Below are 24,292 nucleotides of genomic sequence, written 5' to 3'. Positions count from 1 at the left end.
TTTCTGATGATAGCATAGATGCCCACAATTTACTAACCCTAACCCATTCCCTCTAAGCTGCACAGGTTCGTGGCCACGCAGTAACTGAAATGCTCCCAAACACATAGCTTTTGTTGCCTCGCAGCTGGATTTTTCTTTTATATAACATGCTGGGCAGTTTTCAGGCCATGTAAAATTTTCCTCTTCAGAGCAATGGTTGGTCTGCGTAGCTGTAAAATAAATTAGAAGGAATGTTTGCAAGTGTCTTTGGAATGTAGGGGGACTAAGAATCCTTCTTTTAATCTTGTACTCTGCCTTCAAATTCGACCTTCCAAAGTGAATCATTTCACTTTTCTAGGTTGATCTTCATCTGCCACTTCTCATCCCAGCTCTGCATCACATCAGTGTCCCATAGCTACCTACGACAACGTTTTAAATTTTGGCCAAGTGTTACAGGATATTGACAGGATGGAGAGATGATTGGAGAAGTGGCAATGGAGTTCAACTGTTCTGTCTCTTTCAATATCGCTCTCTCTTTTTGACCTAGCTTTGCTCAAGCCCCAAATTTCTCAGCTCATCTCACTGTCAAATTTCATGTAATTACACTGGGCGACAAATGTTTTCAAAAGTGTTGCTTCCTCAGAATTTGTTTTGTTTATGACAGACTGCTTGAAGATGCACTCAAATATAATTTCAGACTACTTGTATCACGTAGGAATTTGGAGAAACAACAAATTAACTTACTGAATATAATGTGTTTAATTGCATAATGGTACTGATGCTTTGCAATAGTTCAACTAAGTTAAAAATATTTTATTAATGATTTTCATTTGTACTCCGTGTCTGAGGCTTCTCGCTTAAGTGTCCAACAATAATTCACCAGTAGTGATGGATTCCAGTTGCCCTGGTATCTTTTCTCCATAACCGCAATGCCCTGGTGAAACCTTTCACCATGCTCGTCACTAAGAACACCAAGATTTGCAGGGAAGAAGTCTAAATGGGGAATGAGAAAATGAATCTTTAGTGACATGTTGCATTTCATGGTTTTATATGTTTGAAGCATGCTTTCAACCAGCTGCATGTAGTTTGGTGCTTTGTAGATGCCGACAAAAATTTCAGCAACTTCCTTGAATGCCTTCCATGTGATTTTCTCCAGTCCCACTAGAAATTCTTCAAATTGCCTGTCATTGATGACCTGTTTGATTTGTGGACCAACAAAAATGCTTTTCTTAATCTTGGCATCAGTTATTCTGGGAAACATTTGTCTCAAATATCAAAATCCTTCATAGAAATTTTTGTGCCTGGTGATAGCAAATTCCATCCTTACAGTCCTGAACCCAGTAATTGTTACTAAAACCTGTCCTGCCATGCAGCAGCCATACTGCCTAAGCATGCCCAAGCTTAAATTGTAGGCAACATTTTAATTGACTTGAATTATGAATTGAAATAATAAACATAAGTGATTTTAAAAAATGGTGCGTGATAGGGAAATTTCATGGTGATTTTCATGATCAGTAGCCCAAAATTCATAAGATACACCTAAAGGTATTCAGGAAGCAAAACCTTTGTCCAGTGTTATTGTTACTATGAGATGTCTTGTAATATTTTGTTACATTATGAGATTAGCTTTTTGTTGCATCTACACCAAAACTTGAGTGAAATGCGTCATTTGCTTTGATGATCAAAACAGAGGACGTTCTGAGGGCAGCACGCAAGTGTCACTACGCTTCCAGTACCAACATAGCATGCCCACAACTTACTAACTCTAACATGTACATCTTTGAAATGCAAGAGGAAAGCAGAGGAAACCCAGGTGGTCACAGGAAGAAATAACAAACTCTTTACTGCAGCGGGAATTGAACCCTGATCACTGGTGCTGTAACACTTTACCCCAGCCACTATATCAATGCAAATTCTTTCTTCCGTACATAAATGTCTCCTAATACTTGTTTGTTAGTTGTTTTTAAGATTAAGAATGAAGTACAGCTGGTTTAGAAGTATTTTTTGTTCTTCCTGCCTTACAGTACTACAATGCATCAGGGATGCCAACCAAGCACCTCTCCAATGAGATCTGTGCAGTCTGTGGACAAAAGATCTTTGTGGATGTCAATGAGGAAGGCATCATAGAAAACACCTACAAGCTCTCCTGTAATCACGTGTATCCTTCTGGAGAGAGTCAGCGCAGGCTCCAAGTCTGACGCTGCACAAAGTAGTAACATCTGTCTTTCTTTGCACTGTCACAGGAACGCAGTACTGTTCCGTGGGTAAAAGGAGCTGCAGGTGACACAAACACGGGAGGTTCTGCAGATGCTGGAAGTCCAGAGGTTACACACGCAAAATGCTGGAGGAACTCAGCAGGTCCAGCAGCATCTATGGAGGGAAATAAACAACTGAGACCCTTCATCAGCCCGAACTGCTGAGTTCCTCCAGCATTTTGAGTGTGTTGCTCAGTAATTCAAGGCTAGTTTACTTTCTTACAACATTCCTCCAGATCAAGGTGTGCAACACAGTGTGTATAGCTCACACACAATGCATAAAGTGATATTACCATAAGTAAATTAACAGGTAACCAGATATATTCTTTGGTACATGGGAGGAAACAAGAGCATCCAGAGGAAATCCACACATTGACAAGGAGAGCATACAGTCCATCCTCCCTACAGGCAGCATGGGGATTAATCTCCGATTTACAGCATTGCACTAACCACTGCTCTACCATTATTTTTCCTTGATATTGAATCTGGGGTTTGTGGTCACTTTTAAGAGAACCGTAATCAGCTTTATTATCACTGACATGTGACATGAATTAGAATGCTTATTGCTGTCATGTGTACTGAGATACAGTGAAAAACTTGTCTTGCATTCTCTTAGAACCATAGAACACTACAGCACAGAAAACAGGCCATTCGGCCCTTCTGGTCTGCCTCCACTTCTCCGGGAACTTGGGGCTCACCTTGTAGGTGGTCACTGTTTCATACAGATATCTGTACAGGTTCTGGGGCGTTGAATTAATGATCCTGAGCTTGAAGAACCTACCATCCGGTAGCTTCTTGGGCGAGCAATGGTTCAGCTCCTCCAAGTTGCTGTTGGGGCTGGTTGACCAGTCCCACTTCACCAGCTCTGCCACCGAGGGAAGCATCAGCCGAGAGGCGCTTGTCGATGCTGAGCTGGGGCGGCTGTTTTCCGAGGAGGACAGGATGTTGAGCGCATTGGTGCCAAGGATCTGCGAAGGTCCCTGAAAGAAAAATGGTGAGAGAGGGAGATGTGAGAGGTCAGCCACAAATAAGTTCAAAGTCCCCCAGATCACTACAGAAATAATGGAATAATCTTCCTTCCAACCATCAACATGGGAAAGTGAAAAAAGGTAATAGTGATCATTACATGATAAAGTTGAGATTAGTAACAGAAGGAGAAAAGGAGCCATCTAAAGTTGGGCTTTGAAATTTGAATGGAGTGAACGACAGTGGAATGAATCCAAATCAGGTTTGATTTAATGTCATCTTCGACTTTAATGTCCTGAAGACAGAAGACAGCACAGTACGGGGTCCTTCAGCCCACATTTTAACCAACACCAAGATCAATCTAATCCTTCTCTTCAAGTTCAGTCTGTTGTCATTCAACTGTACACGTGTATACTGCCAAACGAGACATTTCTCGGACCAAGGTGCACAACAGGATAAGATGCACTCAGACATAGAGCACATAAAATAATATTACCACTAGTAAATTCACAAATAATAAGATGCATTTACAGTACAATTCCCAGAATTGGAAGGGTCTGAGAATACTGATCAATAATTTCTTGAAAGTGGCAGTACAGAAGGATAGGGTCATAAAGAGAGCTTTTTTGCACATTGACCTTCATAAATCAGAATAGAGAGTATACAGTTGGGATGTAATATTGAAGTTGTATAAGTAGTGAGGCAAAGTTTTGAATTATGGTGCATTAACTTATTTTGTGGTAATATTTGTTTTATGTGCTGTGTGATATCTGTTTTGTGAGTACACCATGGTCTGGAGGAAGCTTGTTTATATGTACAGTCAGAGGACTGTAACTTGGCTTGAGCTTCAAGGAAGGAGAGGTTAGATTGATCTTCAAGTACATTACAGGTTCAGCACAACACAGTGGGTCAAAGGGCTTGTAATGTTCTTGTGGTTTATTACATATTTTTCTATGATTTCTGGCTCATTGGCCTAAGTTGTGATTCTCAGCTGAGCTAGCCGCACTGATGTGGTTTTGTCTTTGTGTCTCGTGTAAAAGTGCAGACTCACTCTTGATCATGTTACACCACTTACTGACCTGCGACCTGCAGCCCTAGCTCTGTTCTCCTTAACCTCACTCCTGCAGATTCCACGAGTTCTGCATCCGAGGCTGGTGCATTGTGGGAAAGAAGCAGACATGTCCGTACTGTAAAGAGAAGGTGGATCTGAAGAGGATGTTCAGTAACCCGTATCCTTCCACAACACAGTGAGAAATGGTTAACACTTGTAACTCTGAAATATTTCGCTGCACATTGTTTGTTTTATTTAGCAGCTCAGCATGCCTTCCGGCCCAATCACCCAGCAACACACCTATTTAACCCCTAGCCTAATCTCATGACAATTTACAATCACCATTTAAAATAGCGGTCCCCAACCACCGGGCCGCAAAGCATGTGCTACGGGCCGTGGGAAATGATATGAGTCAGCTGCATCTTTCCTCATTCCTTGTCACGTACTGTTGAACTTGAACATAGGGTTGCAACTGTCCCGTATTTACTGGGACATCCCGTATATTGGGCTAAATTGGGTTTGTCCCGTATTTCCCCCGCTAAAGTAGAGCGTTCCTATGAAGCCTTTCATGCCGAAATGGCGTGAAGCGAAGTAGCAATTACCATTAATTTATATGGGAAAATTTTTTGAACGTTCCCAGACCCAAAAAATAACCTAACAAATCATACCGAATAACACATAAAACCGAAAATAAATAACACTAACATATAGTAAAAGCAGGAATGGTATGATAAATACACAGCCTATATAAAGTAGAAATAATGTATGTACAGTATAGTCGGGAAGATGAAGGTAAATCTGATTTGTGGGGGAAAAAATCGGCACGTACGCGCATGCACACGTCACGCATGCGCCCACGCAAGGCTTCATGGTCATGGTAGTCTTTCCTGGGGTAAAGTGTCCCAGGATTTGACTGCTACTTTTGTCCCTTATTTGGGAGTGAGAACGTTGGCAACCCTAACTGTAAAAGACATGTTGAGGTGAGTTCAACCCTACTTGAACAACACCAACCCCCCCCCCACCCCGGTCGGCTGGTCCGCAAGAATATTGTCAATATTAAACCAGTCTGCAGTGCAAAAAAGGTTTAGTCCCCTGATTTAAACTACTAGCTGGTACGACTTTGGACTATGGGAGGAAACTGGGGAATGCAGAAGAAAGTTGCACGGTTTACTGGTAGGACATACAAACTCCTTACAGGTGGCATTGGAATTGAATTCGAAACTCAGGAAAGCTAGGAGATGTAATAGTGTCATGCTAGCCACTGCACCACTGTGATGTCCATAGAAATATCTGATCTCTGTTGGTGAACCACAGCCCTATAAAACTCTAAATCTCTGGTTAGGCGGCATCTGGAATTTTGCATTCAGTTCTGTTCGCTTCATTACAGGAAGGAGGTTGAAGCTTTGGAGTTAACAAGGTAACGAGCCCACATTGCCCAATTACACCCACGTGACCAATTAACCTACTAACTCGTGCGTCTTTGGAGTGTGGGAGGAAACCAGAGCACCCGGAGGAAGCACGTGGTCACGGGGAGAACGTACAAATTCCTTACAGACAGGAGCGGGAGTTGAATCTGGGTTATGGGCACTAGAATGGCATTATGCTACTGTGCTGCCCAACTGCATTCGGGGCATTTAAGAGACTCTTAGGCACGTGGATGAAAGCAAAATGGAGGGCTATGCGGGAGAGAAGGGATAGATTTGCCCGAGAGAAGGTTAAAAGGTGGCACAACATTATGGACTGAAGTGTCCTGTGCCCTATAAAGCAATACAGTATGGTTCCCTCAGACACATTTCAAAAAGCAGCTCAAATACCTGAGAGCAGCTGATTTAACATCTCTGGCCACAAGAGGTACTGTAGATGCTGGAAGTCTGAAGGGAAACACACAATGTGCTGGAGAAACTTAGCAGGTCAGGCAGCATCTATGGATGGGAATAAGTGGTAACGTTTTGGGCTAAGCCTCTTCATCAGGACTGAAATTTGTTTTGCAGCAGCAGTACAATGCAATAAATTATAATTCAAAAAGCTATGTATTATATCAAAAAGCAAAAAAAAAACATGAGGTAGTTCATTGTCTGTTCATAAATCTGAGGGTGGAGGGGAAGAAGCTGTTGCTAAAACGTTGAGTGTGTGTCATCACACTCCTATACCTCCTCCTTGATGGTAGCAATGAGAAGAGGGCATGTCCTGGGTGATGGGGGTCCTGAATGATGGATGCCACCTTTCTGAGGCATCACCTTTTGAAGACGTCCTTGACAGTGGGAAGACTGATGCCAATGATGGAGCTGAATCTGCAACTTTCTGCAGCTTTATTGCAATCCTGTGCAGTTGCATCTCCACACCAGACAGTGATGCAACCAGTTAGAATGTGCTCCATGGTACATCTGTAGAGACTTGTGAGAAAGAAACCAAATCTCCCCAAGCTCCAAATGAATATAGCCACTGCAAATGTATCCATAAGACCATAAGACAAAGGAGCAGAAGTAGGCCATTCGGCCCATCGAGTCTGCTCCGCCATTTTATCATGAGCTGATCCATTCTCCTATTTAGTCCCACTCCCCCACCTTCTCACCATAACCTTTGATGCCCTGGCTACTCAGATACCTATCAATCTCTGCCTTAAATACACCCAATGAGTTGGCCTCCACTGCTGCCCTGTCAACAAATTCCATAGATTCACCACCCTCTGACTAAAAAAATTTCTTCGCATTTCTGTTCTGAATGGGCACCCTTCAATCTTTAAGTCATGCCCTCTCGTACTAGACTCCCCCATCATGGGAAACAACTTTGCCACATCCATTCTGTCCATGCCTTTTAACATTCAAAATGTTTCTATGAGGTCCCCCCTCATTCTTCTAAACTCCAAGGAATACAGTGCCTCAACATCACATCCCTGCTCCTATACTCTATTCCTCAAGAAATGAATGCCCAATACTTTGGGCCCAAAATAGATCTTCAGACATATTGACACTCAGGAACTTGAAACTTCATCCTTTCCTCTGTTGCTCCTTCAGTGAGGACAGCTGTGTGAGCGGTAACATCATCATGTCGGAATAATTTCATCGCCAATTAAATGATAAGCAGGTGAATAGTCAAAGGTTCAAGGATTTCACAAAAATCATATTATCCCTACCGAACGTGGTCAGAGGAAAGAGCTTGCAGATGGTGCTGAAATTACAACTCTCATGCAGAGAAAATTTACAAGGATGTTGCCAGGCCTTGAGGACCTGAGTTATAGACAAAGGTTGAATAGGTTCAGACTTCATTTCCCGATGTGTAAGAGAATGAGGGCAGATTTGATAGAGGTAGACAAAATTATGAAGGGGTATGGATAGCCTTTGAAACGGTGCTGCACATGAGGCTGCTAAACATGATGAGAGCCCAGGGTATTACAGGAAAGATGATAGCATGGATAGAGCATTGGATGATTGATAGGAGGAAAAGAGAGGGAATAAAGGGACCCTTTTCTGACTAGTGTTCTATAGGGGTCTGTGTTGGGACCGCTTCTTTTTACATTGTACGTCGACATTGTACGCGAGAGAGAGGGAGCGCCCGAGAGCAACCACGAGAGAGAGGGAGTGCCCGAGAGCAAGAGAGAGAGCGCGAGAGCAATCACAAGAGAGAGGGAGCGCCCGACAGAGAAGGAGCGCCCGAGAGCAACCACGAGAGAGAGGGAGTGCCCGAGAGCAACCACGAGAGAGAGGGAGTGCCCGAGAGCAAGAGAGAGAGCGCGAGAGCAATCACAAGAGAGAGGGAGCGCCCGACAGAGAAGGAGCGCCCGAGAGCAACCACGAGAGAGAGGGAGTGCCCGAGAGCAACCACGAGAGAGAGAGAGAGCACGCAAGAGAGAAGGAGCACCCGAGAGCAACCACGAGAGAGAGGGAGCGCCCGAGAGCAAGCGCGAGAGAGAGAGGGAGCGCCTGAGAGCAACCGCGCGAGAGAGAGGGAGCGCCCGAGAGCAAGAGCGCGAGAGAGAGAGCGCCCAAGAGCAAGCGCGCGATAGAGAGGGAGCGCCCGAGAGCAACCCGAGAGAGAGGGAGCGCCCGAGAGCAACCAGAGAGAGAGGGAGCGCCCGAGAGCAACCCGAGAGAGAGGGAGCGCCCGAGAGCAACCGCACGAGAGAGAGGGAGCGCCCGAGAGCAACCGCGAGAGAGAGTGGGAGCGCCCGAGAGCAACCGCGAGAGAGAGAGAGAGGGAGCGCGCGAGAGAGAGAGAGGGAGCGCCTGAGAGCAAGAGAGAGAGCGCGAGAGCAACCACGAGAGAGAGAGGGAGCGCCCGAGAGCAAGAGAGAGAGCGCAAGAGCAACCACGAGAGAGAGGGAGTGCCCGAGAGCAACCGCGCGAGAGAGAGGGAGCGCCCGAGAGCAACCGCGCGAGAGAGAGGGAGCGCCCGAGAGCAACCGCGCGAGAGAGAGGGAGCGCCCGAGAGCAACCGCGAGAGAGAGAGAGAGAGAGGGGAGCGCGCGAGAGAGAGAGAGGGAGCGCCTGAGAGCAAGAGAGAGAGCGCGAGAGCAACCACGAGAGAGAGGGAGCGCCCGAGAGCAACCACGAGAGAGAGAGAGGGAGCGCCCGAGAGCAAGAGAGAGAGCGCGATAGCAACCACGAGAGAGAGGGAGCGCCTGAGAGCAACCGCGCGAGAGAGAGGGAGCGCCCGAGAGCAACCGCGCGAGAGAGAGGGAGCGCCCGAGAGCAACCGCACGAGAGAGAGGGAGCACGCAAGAGAGAAGGAGCACCCGAGAGAGAGGGAGCGCCCGAGAGCAAGAGAGAGAGAGAGAGAGGGAGCGCCCGAGAGCAACCCGAGAAAGAGGGAGCGCCCGAGAGCAACCACGCGAGAGAGAGGGAGCACGCAAGAGAGAAGGAGCACCCGAGAGCAACCACGAGAGAGAGGGAGCGCCCGAGAGCAAGCGCGAGAGAGAGAGGGAGCGCCCGAGAGCAACCGTGAGAGAGAGAGGGAGCACGCAAGAGAGAAGGAGCGCCCGAGAGCAACCATGAGAGAGAGGGAGCACCCAAGAGCAAGCGTGTGCGCGCGAGAGAGGGAGCGCCCGAGAGCAAGAGAGAGAGAGAGCAACCACGAGAGAGAAGGAGCACCCGAGAGCAACCACGAGAGAGAGGGAGCGCCCGAGAGCAAGAGAGAGAGAGGGAGCGCCCGAGAGCAAGCACGAGAGAGAGAGAGGGAGCGCCCGAGAGCAAGCGCGAGAGAGAGAGGGAGCGCCCGAGAGCAAGCGAGAGAGTGAGAGAGAGAGAGAGCACGCAAGAGAGAAGGAGCACCCGAGAGCAACCACGAGAGAGAGGGAGCGCCTGAGAGCAAGTGCGCGAGAGAGAGGGAGTGCCCGAGAGCAACCCGAGAGAGAGGGAGCGCCCGAGAGCAACCGCGCGAGAGAGAGGGAGCGCCCGAGAGCAACCGCACGAGAGAGAGGGAGCGCCTGAGAGCAACCGCGCGAGAGAGAGGGAGCGCCTGAGAGCAACCGCGAGAGAGAGAGGGAGTGCCCGAGAGCAAGCGCGCGAGAGAGAGAGGGAGCGCCCAAGAGCAAGCGTGCGAGAGAGAGGGAGTGCCCGAGAGCAATCGCGCGAGAGAGAGGGAGCGCCCGAGAGCAATCGCGCGAGGGAGAGGGAGCGCCCGAGAGCAATCGCGCGAGAGAGAGGGAGCGCCCGAGAGCAAGCGCGCGAGAGAGAGGGAGCGCCCGAGAGCAACCCGAGAGAGAGGGAGCGCCCGAGAGCAAGCGTGTGCGTGAGAGAGAGAGCGCCCGAGAGCAAGAGAGAGAGTGAGGGAGCGCCTGAGAGCAAGAGAGAGAGCGCGAGAGCAACCACGAGAGGGAGCGCCCGAGAGCAAGTGCGCGAGAGAGAGGGAGCGCCTGAGAGCAAGCACGCGAGAGAGAGGGAGCACCCGAGAGCAACCGCGCGAGAGAGAGGGAGCGCCTGAGAGCAACCGCGCGCGAGAGAGGGAGCGCCCGAGAGCAACCACGAGAGAGAGGGAGCGCCCGAGAGCAAGCGCGCGAGAGAGAGCGACCAAGCGAAAGCGCCCCATGGGAGAGTGTTCCAAAAAAAAGAAAATATAAATCGTACGTCACCCCCGACTACACTAAAGTGTACCCCTGCCTAATAGGGGTTAAAAATAATGACAGTGTTACTCGCTGCACTGTTTGCAACAGTGACTTTTCTATTGCCCATGGTGGGTAAAGACTGTAAAAGACGTGTTGAGGTGAGTTTAACAGGCGTCATTTGTTCATTAGCATAGCTAACGTTATTTAAACTAGCTGGTTGCTACTAAGGAGCTACTCTATTGCAGACATCCCACCTCTTCCGGAAGTCTCTCACAAATTGATGGTGCTACCTCCCTGAAATGAGTTTTTCCAGGGTGGGATGTCTGGAATGGGCAAAGAGGTGGCAGATGGAAATCAGTGTTGGGAAGTGTATGGTCATGCATTGGTAAAAGACTATTCTCTAAACAGGGAGAAAATTCAAAAACATGAGGTGCAAAGGCACTTGGAAGTCCTTGTGCAGGATTCCCTAAAGGTTAATTTGCAGGTTGAGTCAGTGGCGAGGAAGGCAAATGCAATGTTAGCATTCATTTCAAGAGGACTAGAATATAGAAGTGTGGATGTAATGCCGAGGTTGATGAGGCCTCACCTGGAGTATTGTGAGCAGTTTCAGGCCTCTTATTTAAGAAAAGGTGCTGGCACCGGAGAGAGGCAGGAGGAGGTTCACGAGAGTTATTCTGGGAATGAAAGGGTTAACATGTACCAACTGAAACTGCTCAGCCCTTGCGGGAGCAGTCATTAGACCCTCCACATCAGACCACTCCTTCCACTCACTCCGCAGAAAGGAGAGCAACTTGTCTTTAAAGTCTACACCCCCAGCTATGGGAAACTTTACCTTCTGATTTGGCACACTTGCCTACACTCCTTTCCACCCGGAAAGTATGGACAGCCCACATCCCCCATTTCCCGGGTCCCCAATAGTACCAGACAGTTCTGCCACTATATCAGCACTAGTCTGAACTAGAACAAACTCTTTGCCCACCATTTTATCAAACCTCCATTCCACCCCTGCAGCATCCATAACCATGTATCGTAATCACTTATCGAACAATAGTTTAACACAGACTTAAACTGAACGATCAGGGCAATCACATAACCCACTGAATCAACACTCGGCAATCACACAGCATCCAATGAAATTGATCCCGGACGATACCCCCCGAATGAAACAGCCTGGTCTCCTCGGCTGCACAAGTCTAGGGAAGACAACTTCCAGCCCCCCCAAACTGGTGAGATCCCATCCCAAACCTCGGTGTGTGTGGATGCCATGAAATTACAGACGGTACACTGCATACAATTAAAGGAATTTATGAATCTTAACTGAAGGGCTAGTAAGGAATAACAAAAGGAAAAGGGCCCATTCTAATTAAACAGTCAAATGTGCACAATTTGGAACTCATCTTGAACTTCTTGGTCACTCACACACTGGGCCCTCGATCAACGTGAAAGCACGTACCACCTTCTGAATGTCACTCATAATCCATCTCGAACAAACGACTCTCCCACCTATCATATGCTATGACCAGTTCTCCCCAGCGTCTTCTCTCTTCATCTCCTCTTGAACAAAAAAAAAACCTGAAGCACAACCTTATTGTCCCTCACCAAGAAAACCTCCTGCTAATTGGATGGCGCCTCATTCCACATCATCCCTTATCTTCAACAATAACCCAAACAGGCTGAAAGCAGAACAGCAGCTCTTACAGAGCGGCTAAGGGAAATACCTATAGTGTAACAGTAAAGATGTGAGCCAGGGCATTACATATGGGAGCCCTAGATAGAGTGAATGTGAAGAAGATGTTTCCTATAGTGGAGGAGTCTAGGACCAGAGGACACAGCCTCAGAATTGAGGGGCACTCATTTACAACATAGATGAGGAGGAACTTTAGCCAGAATTATTCTGTGGAATTCATTGCCACAGACAGTGGTGGAGGCCAAGTCATTGAGTGAAATTTGATAGGTTCTTGATTAATAAGAAAGTCAAAGGTTATAGGGAGAAGGAAGGATAATGGGGATAAGAGGGAAATGGATCGACCATGATGAAATGGCAGAGCAGACTCAAAGGCCCAAGTGACATTATGCTTCTATGTTTTATGCTCTTATAGAAAGGGTAAATACAAGCAGGCTTTTTTCCACTGAGGGTGGCTGAGACTAGAACTAGTGGTTATGGGTTAAAGGTGAAAAGTGGAATGTTTAAGGGAACATGAGGGGAATTCCTTCAGTCAGAGGGTGGTGGGAGTGTGGAACGAGCTGCCAGCGGAAGTGGTGGTGTGGGGTCACCATTTCAACATTTAAGAGCAGTTTGGATGGGCAGGGCATGCAGGTGGATGAGACTATACCGATTAAAAGTTCAGCACAGACTAGGTGGGCTGAAGGATCTGTTTCTCTACAGAGGTCTTCTGCGACTCTCCGCATCAGCTGTGCATGCAAGTCATGCATTCATAAATGATGCAGCCCAAAGCATCGCCGACCGCTTGTTGCTCGCCTTATCAAACGTCACCTGCCTCATCTGTGGCAGTATCTGTGGGCTATAATTGATTTACTTATTTATTTATTTATTATTATTTTTCTTCTTTCTTCTATATAATGTATTGCATTGAACTGCTGCTGCTAATAAACCTGATTCTGATTCAGATCAGCACTGCAGAAGTGGAGTGGTTCACATAGGCTAAACTGTCTAAGAGATCAACTCCATTAGCACATTAGGAGTTTCAGCCAAGAACGTGCAGTGGGATTTGATCCCACTGACCCCAAACTCAGTTTGAATGGTACAGAGCACACAGCTTAGGTAACAGCTGAAAGTTACATCCAGTGTAGTCAAGATGGTGCCAGGCTGCGATGTCCATCATGGTCATGGTTGTTATGAGGGACCATTTTAGAAGACAGACCAATACAGCATATACACTGTCAGCTTAGTACCGTAATCAAATGGCTAACTAAACCAATCTCCTCTGCAGACACAATGTCCATATCCCGCAATTTTCCTCAAATTCATTTGCCTATCTAAATGTTTCTTAGAAGTCCCTAATGTATCTGCCTCTACCACCAACCCAGGCAGCACCATCCAATGACCCACCACTCTGTGTAAAAAAAAATTGCCCCTCTCATCTCCTTTGAAATTGCCTCCTCTCACCTTAAATACATGCCTTCTGGTTTTGGACGTTTTAACCCTATGAAAAATATAATCTCTCTACTCTATCTGTGTCTCTCATAATCATATAAAGAGCCATCAGATCTCCTTTTGGCCTCCGCTGCTCCAGAGAAATCAACCCCAGTTTGTCCACCCTTTTGTTATAACACATGCCCTCTAATCCACACTGCATCCTAGTAAACCTCCTTGGCACCCTCTCTAAAGCCTCAACATTCTTCCTGTAATGGGATGACCAGAACTAGGCAATACTTGGGGATTATCAGGACCTGAGTCAGGAGTTCGGTTAAGTTTTAAGGACAGGGATGTAGAGGAATTGAAATTTAGGCCAGAATCTAGGCCTCCACTACACAGTCGAAGGCCGGTGGCTCCCATGTACAGATATCAGGTTGGCAAGAGCCATGGACAAAGACCAGCGAGGATGAGAGCTGGTGACCACCAAGGGTGTATTCTCTCTTCTTCTTTTCCAGTCTTGGGCCAAAATATCGATTGTTTATTCCCCTCCATAGATGCTGCCTGACTTGCTGAGTTCCTCCAGTGTTTTGTGTGTGTTGCTCTGGCTTTCCAGCATGCAGAATCTTTTTTCTCTTTTTAAAATTTTTTTTTTAACCCCTAAATAAACCTCCCCTCACCCGCCCTCCCCGAACATACCATGGCAGCTAATGTATTTACAATACAAAAATTCACAAATACAAGTACAGACATTTCATAGCCATACCCCCACACTACTTCAAGACGAAGGCCCACACAAATCCACAGCATGTCAGATGATCCAAAATACACTCATATTACAATTCATCAACCACCCTGTGAGGTAAATTATAAGCGTGTTAAATGGGAGGCAACTTCCCAAGTACAATCAAATGCCCTCAACTAGTAGGTAATTTCTTAAGACTCCCAAAATATGATAAGAAAGGTCCCCATTTCGAATAAAACTTTTTCACAGACCCCCTCAAAGTGAATTTAATCTTTTCTAATTTCAGAAAAAACATTACGTCCTCTAACCAAGCAGCAGCAGATGGGGGAAGTGGCAGATTTCCAGACCAGCAAAATTCTCCTACAGGCCAATAGTGATGTAAATGCAATGATATCCGACTGGTTTTCATTTAAACCCAAAACAGCATCTGCCACACCAAATACAGCTATAAGCGGGCAAGGTCTCAGTGTCACCCCCAAAACCTCACTGATAATTTTAGAAACCAGTGCCCAATAGCCATCAGGCCGAGGGCATGACCAAAATTCATGTACTAAACCAGCTGGAGAGAAGGAACACCTGTCACAGCCAGTGTCTGTCCCAGGATATATGTCAGCAAGCCTGGCTTTACTTAGATATACCCTGTGTAAAACTTTAAATTGTATGAGCCCCAGTCTAGCACATGATGATGAGAAATGAACCCTATTCAATACTTTTGCCCAATATTCCTCAGCCAGATCCATACTGAGGTCATCCTCCCACCTAGTCTTAGTTTTGTTTAGATCTTGAACTCCCAAAGACATCAGCTGAGAGTATAGTAAAACTCACTCTTAGCTTTAATGATAAAGGGCTGATAGAGATCAGCCCTTTATCATTAAAGCTAAGAGTAAGTTTTTCCCACAACATAGGTGGTAGATCAGGAAAAGAGGGAAATTTTTCCTTGACAAAGTGGCGAATCTGCAGGTACTTAAAAAAAAAATGATTATGCGGAAGGCCATACTTACCGCGCAGGTTATCAAAACTGTCAAATGTGTTATCAGTGTACAAATCCTTAATGCGCATAAGACCGTTCAAACCCATTGTCTAAAAACTGAAGCTGATGTGAACTTACAGTGGCAGTGAAATTGATTAAAAATTTTGAGGGTGGAGAGCACGGCTGGGTTAGATGTGAATTGAGAGGATTTGAATGGTAAGGAAGGATACACTAAAGCTGGGAGAGACGAGGAGTGGCAAGACCGTGTCTCAAGCAGGCACCAGTTTCAGCATGCAGAGCCTTTTGTGTTAATATTAGTTTAGTGTGAGCAAGTGGTTGATGGTCAGTGCAGATAGGATACAACAGAGGATCTCTTTATCTCAACTCTGCCCATAATCTCATGACATCTGCTTTATGTAGAAGAGATCAGTGCCGTTTTGACCATGGACCCAATCCAAGTCCACAAGCCCTTCCTCTTTCTCCCACCCTCCTCTCCCTTCCAACAATTAACAGGACCAGACCATGGCGGAAGAAGAACACGTTTGGTCATCTCTTTGGTTCACTTATCAAAACACATATGTCACCGTGTACAACCCTAAGATTCATTTTCTTCAGACATTCACAGTAAATACAAAGAAACAGCATTTTAGATTTTCAGTATCTGTAGTTGTTTTTGTTTACTTTAATTTTACTGCAAAAAAAACCAAGCAAATTAATAATAATAAATAAATGAGAAACAACTATCGAGAACAGGAGATGAAGAGCCCTTAAAAGAGTCTGTAGGTTGTGTGAAAACAGTTCAGTGTTGGGGTGAGTGAAATTATCCCCTTTAGTTCATGAGCCTGATGGTTGAGGGGTAATAACTGTTCCAGAACCTGGTGGTGCAAGTCCTGAGGCTCCCATACCACCTTCTTGATGGCAGCAGCGAGAAGAGAGCCTGGCCTGGATGCCAGTGGTCTTTGAGGATGGATGCTGTTTTCCTGCGACAGTGTTCTGTGTTCATGTGCTCAGTGCTGTGGAGCGAGTTACCTTTGATGGACTAGACTGTTTCCACTATTTTTTGTAGGCTTTTCCATTCAGCGGCAGTGGCGTCTCTCTACCAGGCTGTGATGCAACCAATCAATATACTCCCCACTGCACATCTATAGAAGTTTATTAAAAGTTTTAGATGATATACTGAATCTTCACAAACTTCTAAGGTGGTGAGCCTAGGGTACAGCATTCTGGTCAATGGTTCCTTGGCTGGACTGAGAAAAGGTAGGTGGAAGGTTAATTCCCTATCTTTGTATCCCAGCAGTTATCACTTATCCTTACTGAAAAGCATGCTGCAGTTTACCCCTAATCCCAGTGCTTTAGTCATGCTCAAATGCCTCATTCGTGAGACTTGCCATTACATAGCAGTTTCACGTATGCTTCTCAGAACAGGACTGAAATTATGAGTAAATGCTTCTCTCCTTCAAGCATCTTGTTCCTGAAAGTCGCATGCAATATTCATGTGAAGGTCCAGAGTTTGTGGAATGTAACGCCCACATACAAGCCCACTAAACCTTTCCAATTCAACAGAGGAGTAAGGCTTCCTGGCCAAAAGACAGTCTCTCTCTCACTGCACAGACAAAGTAAGGAACCTATGAACTGAAACAGGAGCTAATATTTTAGACAAAAATTAAGCTGAAACCTTTTTTTTCATCCAGTAAAGAGGAACAAAGAACAAACAAGCAGGAAATTTTTAAATAAAGTTTCCCTTTAGTTGGAAGAGATTGACCAGACTCTGCAAACGAAGTTTTGCAGCAACATGCCTCACCAATCCTGTGTTGCTGCAGCTCACAATGTTGTGCTGATCTTTTAACATGGAGCATACACTCAGTGGCCATTTATTAAGAACACCTGTACGCCATAAGGCAAGCAGAATTAGGCCATTCAGCCCATCTAGTCTGTTCCACCATTCCAGCATGGTTGATCCCAGATCCCATTCAACCCCATACACCTGCCTTCTCGCCATAATCTTTGATGCCCTGACCAATCAGAAAACTATCAATTTTTGCTTTAAGTATACCCGGGGTCTCAACTTCCACACCCGTCTGCAGCAGACATTCCACAGATTCACTGCTCTTTGGCTAAAAAAGTTCCTTTTCAACTTTGTTCTAAAGGGTCTCCCCTCATTTTGAGGCTGTGCCCTCTAGTTCTGGACACCTTCACGATAGGAAACATCCTCTCCACATCCACCCTACGTAGTCCCTTCAACATTCCTCAAAGTTGCTGGTGAACGCAGCAAGCCAGGCAGCATCTCTAGGAAGGGGTACAGTCGAAGTTTCAGGCCGAGACCCTTCGTGACAAAGTATTTTTTTAAATTCCCGTGAGTATAGACCCAGACCTGCCAAACATTCCTCATATATTAAAGCCCTTCCCAAAATCACCCTCGTGACCCTTCTCTGGACCCTTTGCAATGACAACATATACTTTCTGAGATATGGGGCCCAAAACTGTTGACAATACTCCTTACTAATGGACTCTTAACACTTTCCCAACCACTGAGATTAGGCTAACTTGCTTATAATTTCCTTGCTTTTGCCTTCCTCCCTTCTTAAAGAGAGGAATGACATTTGCAACTTTCAAGTCTCTGGAACCATGCCAGAATCAAGTGATTCCGGAAAGACCATAACAAATGCATCTTCAATCTCTTCAGCATACTCTTACAGAACTGTGGGATGTAATCTATCTGGTCCAGGTAACTTATCCACCTTAAGACTTTTCGGTTTGCCTAGCACATTTTCCTTTGTAATAGCAATGGTGCTCACTCCTGCTCCCAGACATTCATAGACCTCTGGGACACTGTTAGTGTGGTCCACAGTGAAGATTGATGCAAAGTCCTTATTAAGTTAATTTGTCATTTCTTTGTCCCCCATTACTACCTCACCAGCAACATTTTCCAGTGGTCCAATATCAACTCTCACCTCCCTTTTAGAAACATAGAAAATAGGTTCAGGAGTAGGCCATTCGGCCCTTCAAGCCTGCACCGCCGTTCAGTATGATCATGGCTGATCATCCAACTCAGAACCCTGTACCTGCCTTCTCTCCATACCCCCTGATCCCTTTAGCCACAAGGGCCATATCTAACTCCCTCTTAAATATAGCCAATGAACTGGCCTCAACTGTTTCCTGTGGCAGAAAATTCCACAGATTCACCACTCTCTGTGTGAAGAAGTTTTTCCTCATCTCGGTCCTAAAAGGTTTCCCCTTTATCCTCAAACTGTGACCCCTCGTTCTGGACTTCCCCAACATCAGGAACAATCTTCCTGCATCTAGCCTGTCCAATCCCTTTAGAATTTTATACGTTTCAATCAGATGCCCCCTTAATCTTCTAAATTCCAGAGAGTATAAGCCTAGTCATTTGAAAGTCCTGCCAGCCCAGGAATCAATCTGGTGAACCTTCTTTGTACCCCCTCTATGGCAAGAATGTCTTTCCTCAGATTAGGGGACCAAAACTGCACACAAAACTCTAGGTGTGGTCTCACCAAGGCCTTGTACAACTGCAATAGTACCTCCCTGCTCCTGTACTCGAATCCTCTTGCTATGAATGCCTGCATACCATTCGCCTTTTTCACCGCCTACTGTACCTGCATGCCCACTTTCAATGACTGTTGTACAATGACACCCAGGTCTCGTTGCACCTCCCCTTTTCCTAATCAGCCACCGTTCAGATAATAATCTGTTTTCCTGTTCTTGCCACCAAAGTGGATAACCTCACATTTATCCACATTAAATTGCATCTGCCATGAATTTGCCCACTCACCTAACCTATCCAAGTCACCCTGCATCCTCTTAGCATCCTCCTCACAGCTAACACTGCCGCCCAGCTTCGTGTCATCCGCCAACTTAGAGATGCTGCATTTAATTCCCTCATCTAAGTCATTAATATATATTGTAAACAACTGGGGTCCCAGCACTGAGCCTTGCGGTACCCCACTAGTCACTGCCTGCCATTCTGAAAAGGTCCCGTTTATTCCCACTCTTTGCTTCCTGTCTGCCAACCAATTCTCTATCCACATCAATACCATACCCCCAATACCGTGTGCTTTAAGTTTGCACACTAATCTCCTGTGTGGGACCTTGTCAAAAGCCTTTTGAAAATCCAAATATACCACATCCACTGGTTCTCTTCTATCCACTCTACTAGTTACATCCTCAAAAAATGTCAGGCTTACCGGTCTATAATTCCCCCGTTTCTCTCTCCCTCCTTTTTTAAAAAGCGGGGATACATTGGCCACCCTCCAATCCTCAGGAACTAATCCAGAATCTAAAGAGTTTTGAAGAATTATCACTAATGCATCCACTATTTCTCAGGCTACTTCCTTAAGCACTCTGGGATGCAGACCATCTAGCCCTGGGGATTTATCTGCCTTCAATCCCTTCAATTTACCTAACACCACTTCCCTACTAACATGTATTTCTCGCAGTTCCTCCATCTCACTAGACCCTTGGTCTCCTACTATTTCCGGAAGATTGTTTATGTCCTCCTTAGTGAAGACAGAACCAAAGTAGTTATTCAATTGGTCTGCTATGTCCATGTTCCCCATGATCAATTCACCTGTTTCTGACTGTAAGGGACCTACATTTGTCTTAACCAATCTTTTTCTTTTCACATATCTATAAAAGCTTTTACAGTCAGTTTTTATGTTCCCTGCCAGCTTTCTGTCATAATCTTTTTTCCCTTTCCTAATTAAGCCCTTTGTCCTCCTCTGCTGGACTCTGAATTTCTCCCAGTCCTCAGGTGTGCTGCTTTTTCTGGCTAATTTGTATGTTTCTTCTTTGGAATTGATACTATCCCTAATTTCCCTTGTCAGCCACAGGTGCACTACCTTCCCTGGTTTGTTCTTTTGCCAAACTGGGATGAACAATTGTTGTAGTTCATCCATGTGAGCTTTAAATGTTTGCCATTGCATTCCCACCGTCAACCCTTTAAGTATCATTTGCCAGTCTATCTTAGCTAATTCACGTCTCATACCTTCAAAGTTACCCTTCTTTAAGTTCAGAACCTTTGTTTCTGAATTAACTATGTCACTCTCCATCTTAATGAAGAATTCCACCATATTATGGTCACTCTTACCCAAGGGGCCTCGCAGGACAAGATTGCTAACTAACCCTTCCTCATTGCTCAATACCCAGTCCAGAATGGCCTGCTCTCTAGTTTTACTCTTTATATAACTGAAAAACTTCTGGCTTTATATTATTGGCTAGTTTGCTCTCATCTTTCCCTTCTCTCAGCTCTCTTCGTTGCCTTTTGTTGGATTTTAAAAATTTCACAATCATCCAATTTCCCACTTACTTTTTTTTTACATTATATGCTCTTTCCTTGGATTTTATGCAGTCCTTAACTTCCCTTGTCAGCCACAGTTGCCTAGCCCTGCCATTAGAGAACAGCTTCTTCTGTGGGACATATCTATCCTGTGCCTTGTGAACTGTTCCCAGAAACTTCAGCCATCTCTGTTCTGCCATCATCCCTGCCAGTATCCTCCTCCAATCCACCTGGGCAAGCTCCTCTCTCATGCCTCTGTAATTCCCTTTATTCCATTGCTATACTAATACATCTGACTGAAAATTGCAGTATAAATTCAATCATATTATGATAACTGCCTCCTAAGGGTTCCTTTAGATTAAGCTCCCTAATAAAATCTGGATTATTACACAACACCTAATCTAAGATAGCCTTTCCCTGAGCAGGCTCAAGCACAAGTTGCTCTAAAAAGGCATCACTTAAAACCCGAAGGTCATTGAACTGCAGCTCCAGTTCCCTAACGCAGTCTCTAAGGAGCTGCATCTCAACACACCTGGTGCAGATGTGGCCATTAGGCAGGCTGGAAGTCTCCTGGAAATCCCACATCTGACACCCAGAACAGAATACTGACCCTGCAAACATACCCCCTATTGTTTCAAGAGTTAAATAGGAAAAAGAAATAAGCAGAAAGTATACCTTGCCTCTGCCTGTTCTTGCCGAAGCCTGTTGAGCCAAAGCCTTACCACTCTGACAATGACCATTCCACTCTGGACCTGCACGGGAATGTCTGCGCCGCAGTCCAATCCTGCTTGGTCATGCAAATATCTAATTAGCCAATCATGTGGCAACAACTCAATACATAAAAGCATGCAGACGTGGTGAAGAGGTTCAGTTGTTCAGACCAAACACCAGACTAGGGAGGAAATGTGATCTTAGTGACTTTGACTGTGAAATAATTGTTGGTGCCAGAGGGAGTGGTGTGAATGTCTCAGAAGCTGCTGATCTGGGATTTTCACGCACAACAATCTCTAGAGTTTACGGAGAATGGTGCAAAAACCCCAAAAAAAACATCCAGTGAGTGGCAGTTCTGTGAGTGAAAACACCTTGTTAATGAGAAGTCAGACTGGCTCAGGCTGTCTGTAGGTGACAGTAACTCACGTATTACAACAGTGGTGTGCAGAAGAGCATCTCTGAATGCACAGCACATCAAACCTTGACATGGATGGGCTACAAGCGTGCACACTCAGTGGCCATATAAGTACAGGGGGTACCTAATAAAGTGGCCACTGAGTGTGGAATGGCGCAGACCCTTTAGCTTTTTAACTTACTCCAAGATCAATCTTAACCCTTCCTTCCCACATGACCTTCCATTACACTTTCATCTATGTGCCTATCTAAGAGTTTCTTAAATGCTCTGCCTCTTGCACACCCCAGGCAGCACATTCCATGCACCCACCACTCTCTATGTAAAAAAAACTTACATTGCCACCAAAGGCTGTGGAGGCCAAGTCAGTGGGTATATGTAAAAGGGAGATTTGATGGAGTCTTGATTGGTCAGGGCGGGGGAGACTCAGTGGGTTGAATGGGCTAATTTTGCTCCTATGTCTTAGGTGCTTTCTAGGTTAATGACACCCTTTCTATACTTTTTTATTATTTAGAGATACAGTGTGAAACAGGCCTTCCCAGCCCACTGAGCCACACTGCCCAGCAACCCACCTATTTAACCTTAGCCTGCTTGCAGGACAACTTACAATGACCAGTTAACGTACTGACCAGTATGTCTTTGGAATGTGGGAGGAAATTGGAGTGCCCAGTGGAAACCCACTTGGTCACGGGGAGAGCATTCAAACTCCTACAGACAGCATTGGAAATGAACTCCAAACTCTGGACCTCCCCCCCACCCCCACCCCAAGCTGGTAGGGTCAGTGACATTGGAGAGGGTCCAGAGGAGGTTCGAGAGAATGATTCCAGGAGTGAAAGGATTAACATATGAGGAGTGTTTGATGGTTCTGAGCCTCTACTCACTGGAGTTAAGAAGAATGTAGAGGGTTCTCACTGAAACCTCTCATTATTGGGAGGCCTAGTTAGAGTGCATGTGGAGGATGTTTCCTATGGTGGGGGAGTCTAGGGCACAGCCTTAGAATAGAAGGACATCCCTTTAAAACAGAGGTGAGGAGGAATTTCCTTAGCTAGAAGAGTAGTGAACCTGTGGAATTCTTTGCCATAGTGGCTGTGGAGGCCAAGTCATTGGCATTGGGTATAGATTCTTCATTAGTCAGGTTGACAAGGGTTATGGGGAGAAGGCAGGAGAATGGGGTTGCGAAGGAAAATAAATCAGCCGTGATGGATGGACAGAGCAAAATGGCTTAATTCTGCTCCTAGGTCGTATGGCCTTTAGCATAATTCTGAATTCTTGCCCATTGCTTGAAGTTGTGTTCTACCTCTGTGGTTCCATAGAAATTTTAGAGTCAGCTGCAGCGGAAACCATGAGCTGTTCCACGCTGTATGTCGAATGAGCCATTTCACATGCATCACTGACCTTTACAACTGTGTGCCCTTTAAAATTCAGGAAGTTGGCTGTATCCCCTTCCTGTCGAATCTTGCTTGCTAATTTCCTTAACATCCCCCTTCCTCAGCTGGGAGCGACCTCATGTTATGTATGGCCAGTTGCTGGACTGGTTGCGTTACTTGGTTGCTTGGCAACCTGTGATCATCGGACTGGTACAGGGTATCAACTACAGTCTGGGACTGGAATAAGTGGCTACTTCTCCTGAGTTTTTAAACCCTCATCCACTCCCCCATCTCCTGAAACACCAATTCCATGGATTTGAACCAATCAGAATGTTTTGTTAAGTTGTGGGACGCCCCTGGCGGAGGAAGAGAAGGGAGTACTCACCTCCTGCCATTTGGACAAGAGGAGCAAGCAGGCTGGCTTTGCTGACCACCGTATCTCTCCCTCCTCCTCTCTCCTCCTAAAGGACGTGAAGATTTCCAACACCAACTTTGACATCTCCCATCTCCGAGTGGATCAGCCTGTGGGTCTGGACAACCTCCCAAGCCTGTGCTACATTTGTGGGGCCAGCAAGCCAGCTCTGTGTCTAACATCCTCAGCGGCCTCCTCCTCTTCCTGTTCCTGACCAGCAGTCTCAAGGGACTGGATGGCCTCTCCGGGCATGCAGGTTGTTGTGGTGACTAAATCCGAAATTGCAGGCCTGGATGCTGTTTCGTTTCTTCAGAAGATTCAACCTGCCTTCAGACTGGAAGTTGAGAATTTCTTTTTTAAAAAATGAATAAATGGGTTCCCAGCACTTTGCATGTTTCGGGTATCTACTGATTGGTTTGCGGGACCAGGCGTAACTTAAATCCTGGAATTGAGCAACAAACGTGGTGTTTCCCTCTTTGTGGTGTCAGGGTGTAAAATAGCAACATGAGGTAAGCAGTAATACTAGCTGCTGATGTAGGGTTAGGGCAGTCATCAGCTCTCTAGTAAATTCTGGGAATCCTGTGGTATCCACCGGCTCAGGGGTTGAATCATACTCACTCACACAATTCAGCAGGTCAGGCAGCATCAATGGAGGAGAATGAACAGTCCATGTTTCTGGCCAAGATTCTTCATTAGGACCAGAATGAGAAGGTGAGGGGTGGGGAAGAGGGAATACAAGCTGAAGTTGATAGTTGAGACCAGCTGGGTGGGGGAGGTGGGAGGTGGAAAAGGTAAAGGGCTGAGGAAGAACAAATCTGAGAGGAGAGGTCAGCGGTCCATGGGAGGAAGGGAAGGAAGTGAGAAGGGGTGAGGGAGGAATGGAAAAAGAGTGAAAGGGAATAGGGACAAGTTAGAGAAATCAATGTTCATGCTATCAGACTGAAGACTCCCCAGAAGGAATACAAGATACTGCTCCTGCAACCTGAGAGGGACCTCC

The 24,292-nt window shown here is 45.9% G+C and overlaps 1 protein-coding gene across 2 annotated transcripts in view; it reads left to right on the top strand.

Annotated features, from left to right (window-relative positions):
- Window positions 1–23,986, top strand: part of LOC134349822 (E3 ubiquitin ligase RNF121) — an 88,448-nt gene extending 64,462 nt beyond the window's left edge. Inside the window, exons 7-9 of one of the 2 annotated variants that reach the window (XM_063054741.1) lie at window positions 2,004–2,137; window positions 4,328–4,429; window positions 23,009–23,986. In XM_063054741.1, coding sequence (XP_062910811.1) covers window positions 2,004–2,137; window positions 4,328–4,429; window positions 23,009–23,129 — 357 coding nt within the window. In that variant the 3' untranslated portion in view covers window positions 23,130–23,986. The remainder of the gene's footprint in view (window positions 1–2,003; window positions 2,138–4,327; window positions 4,430–23,008) is intronic. The other variant, XM_063054740.1, reaches the window with a different exon arrangement.
- Window positions 23,987–24,292: the final 306 nt, after the last annotated feature.

The sequence above is a fragment of the Mobula hypostoma genome, chromosome 7 (assembly GCF_963921235.1).
Source record: "Mobula hypostoma chromosome 7, sMobHyp1.1, whole genome shotgun sequence".
NCBI classification, from domain to species: Eukaryota; Metazoa; Chordata; class Chondrichthyes; order Myliobatiformes; family Myliobatidae; genus Mobula; species Mobula hypostoma.
The sequence above is the reverse complement of the archived record's forward strand: the minus strand, read 5'-3'. Positions and strand labels throughout refer to the sequence as shown.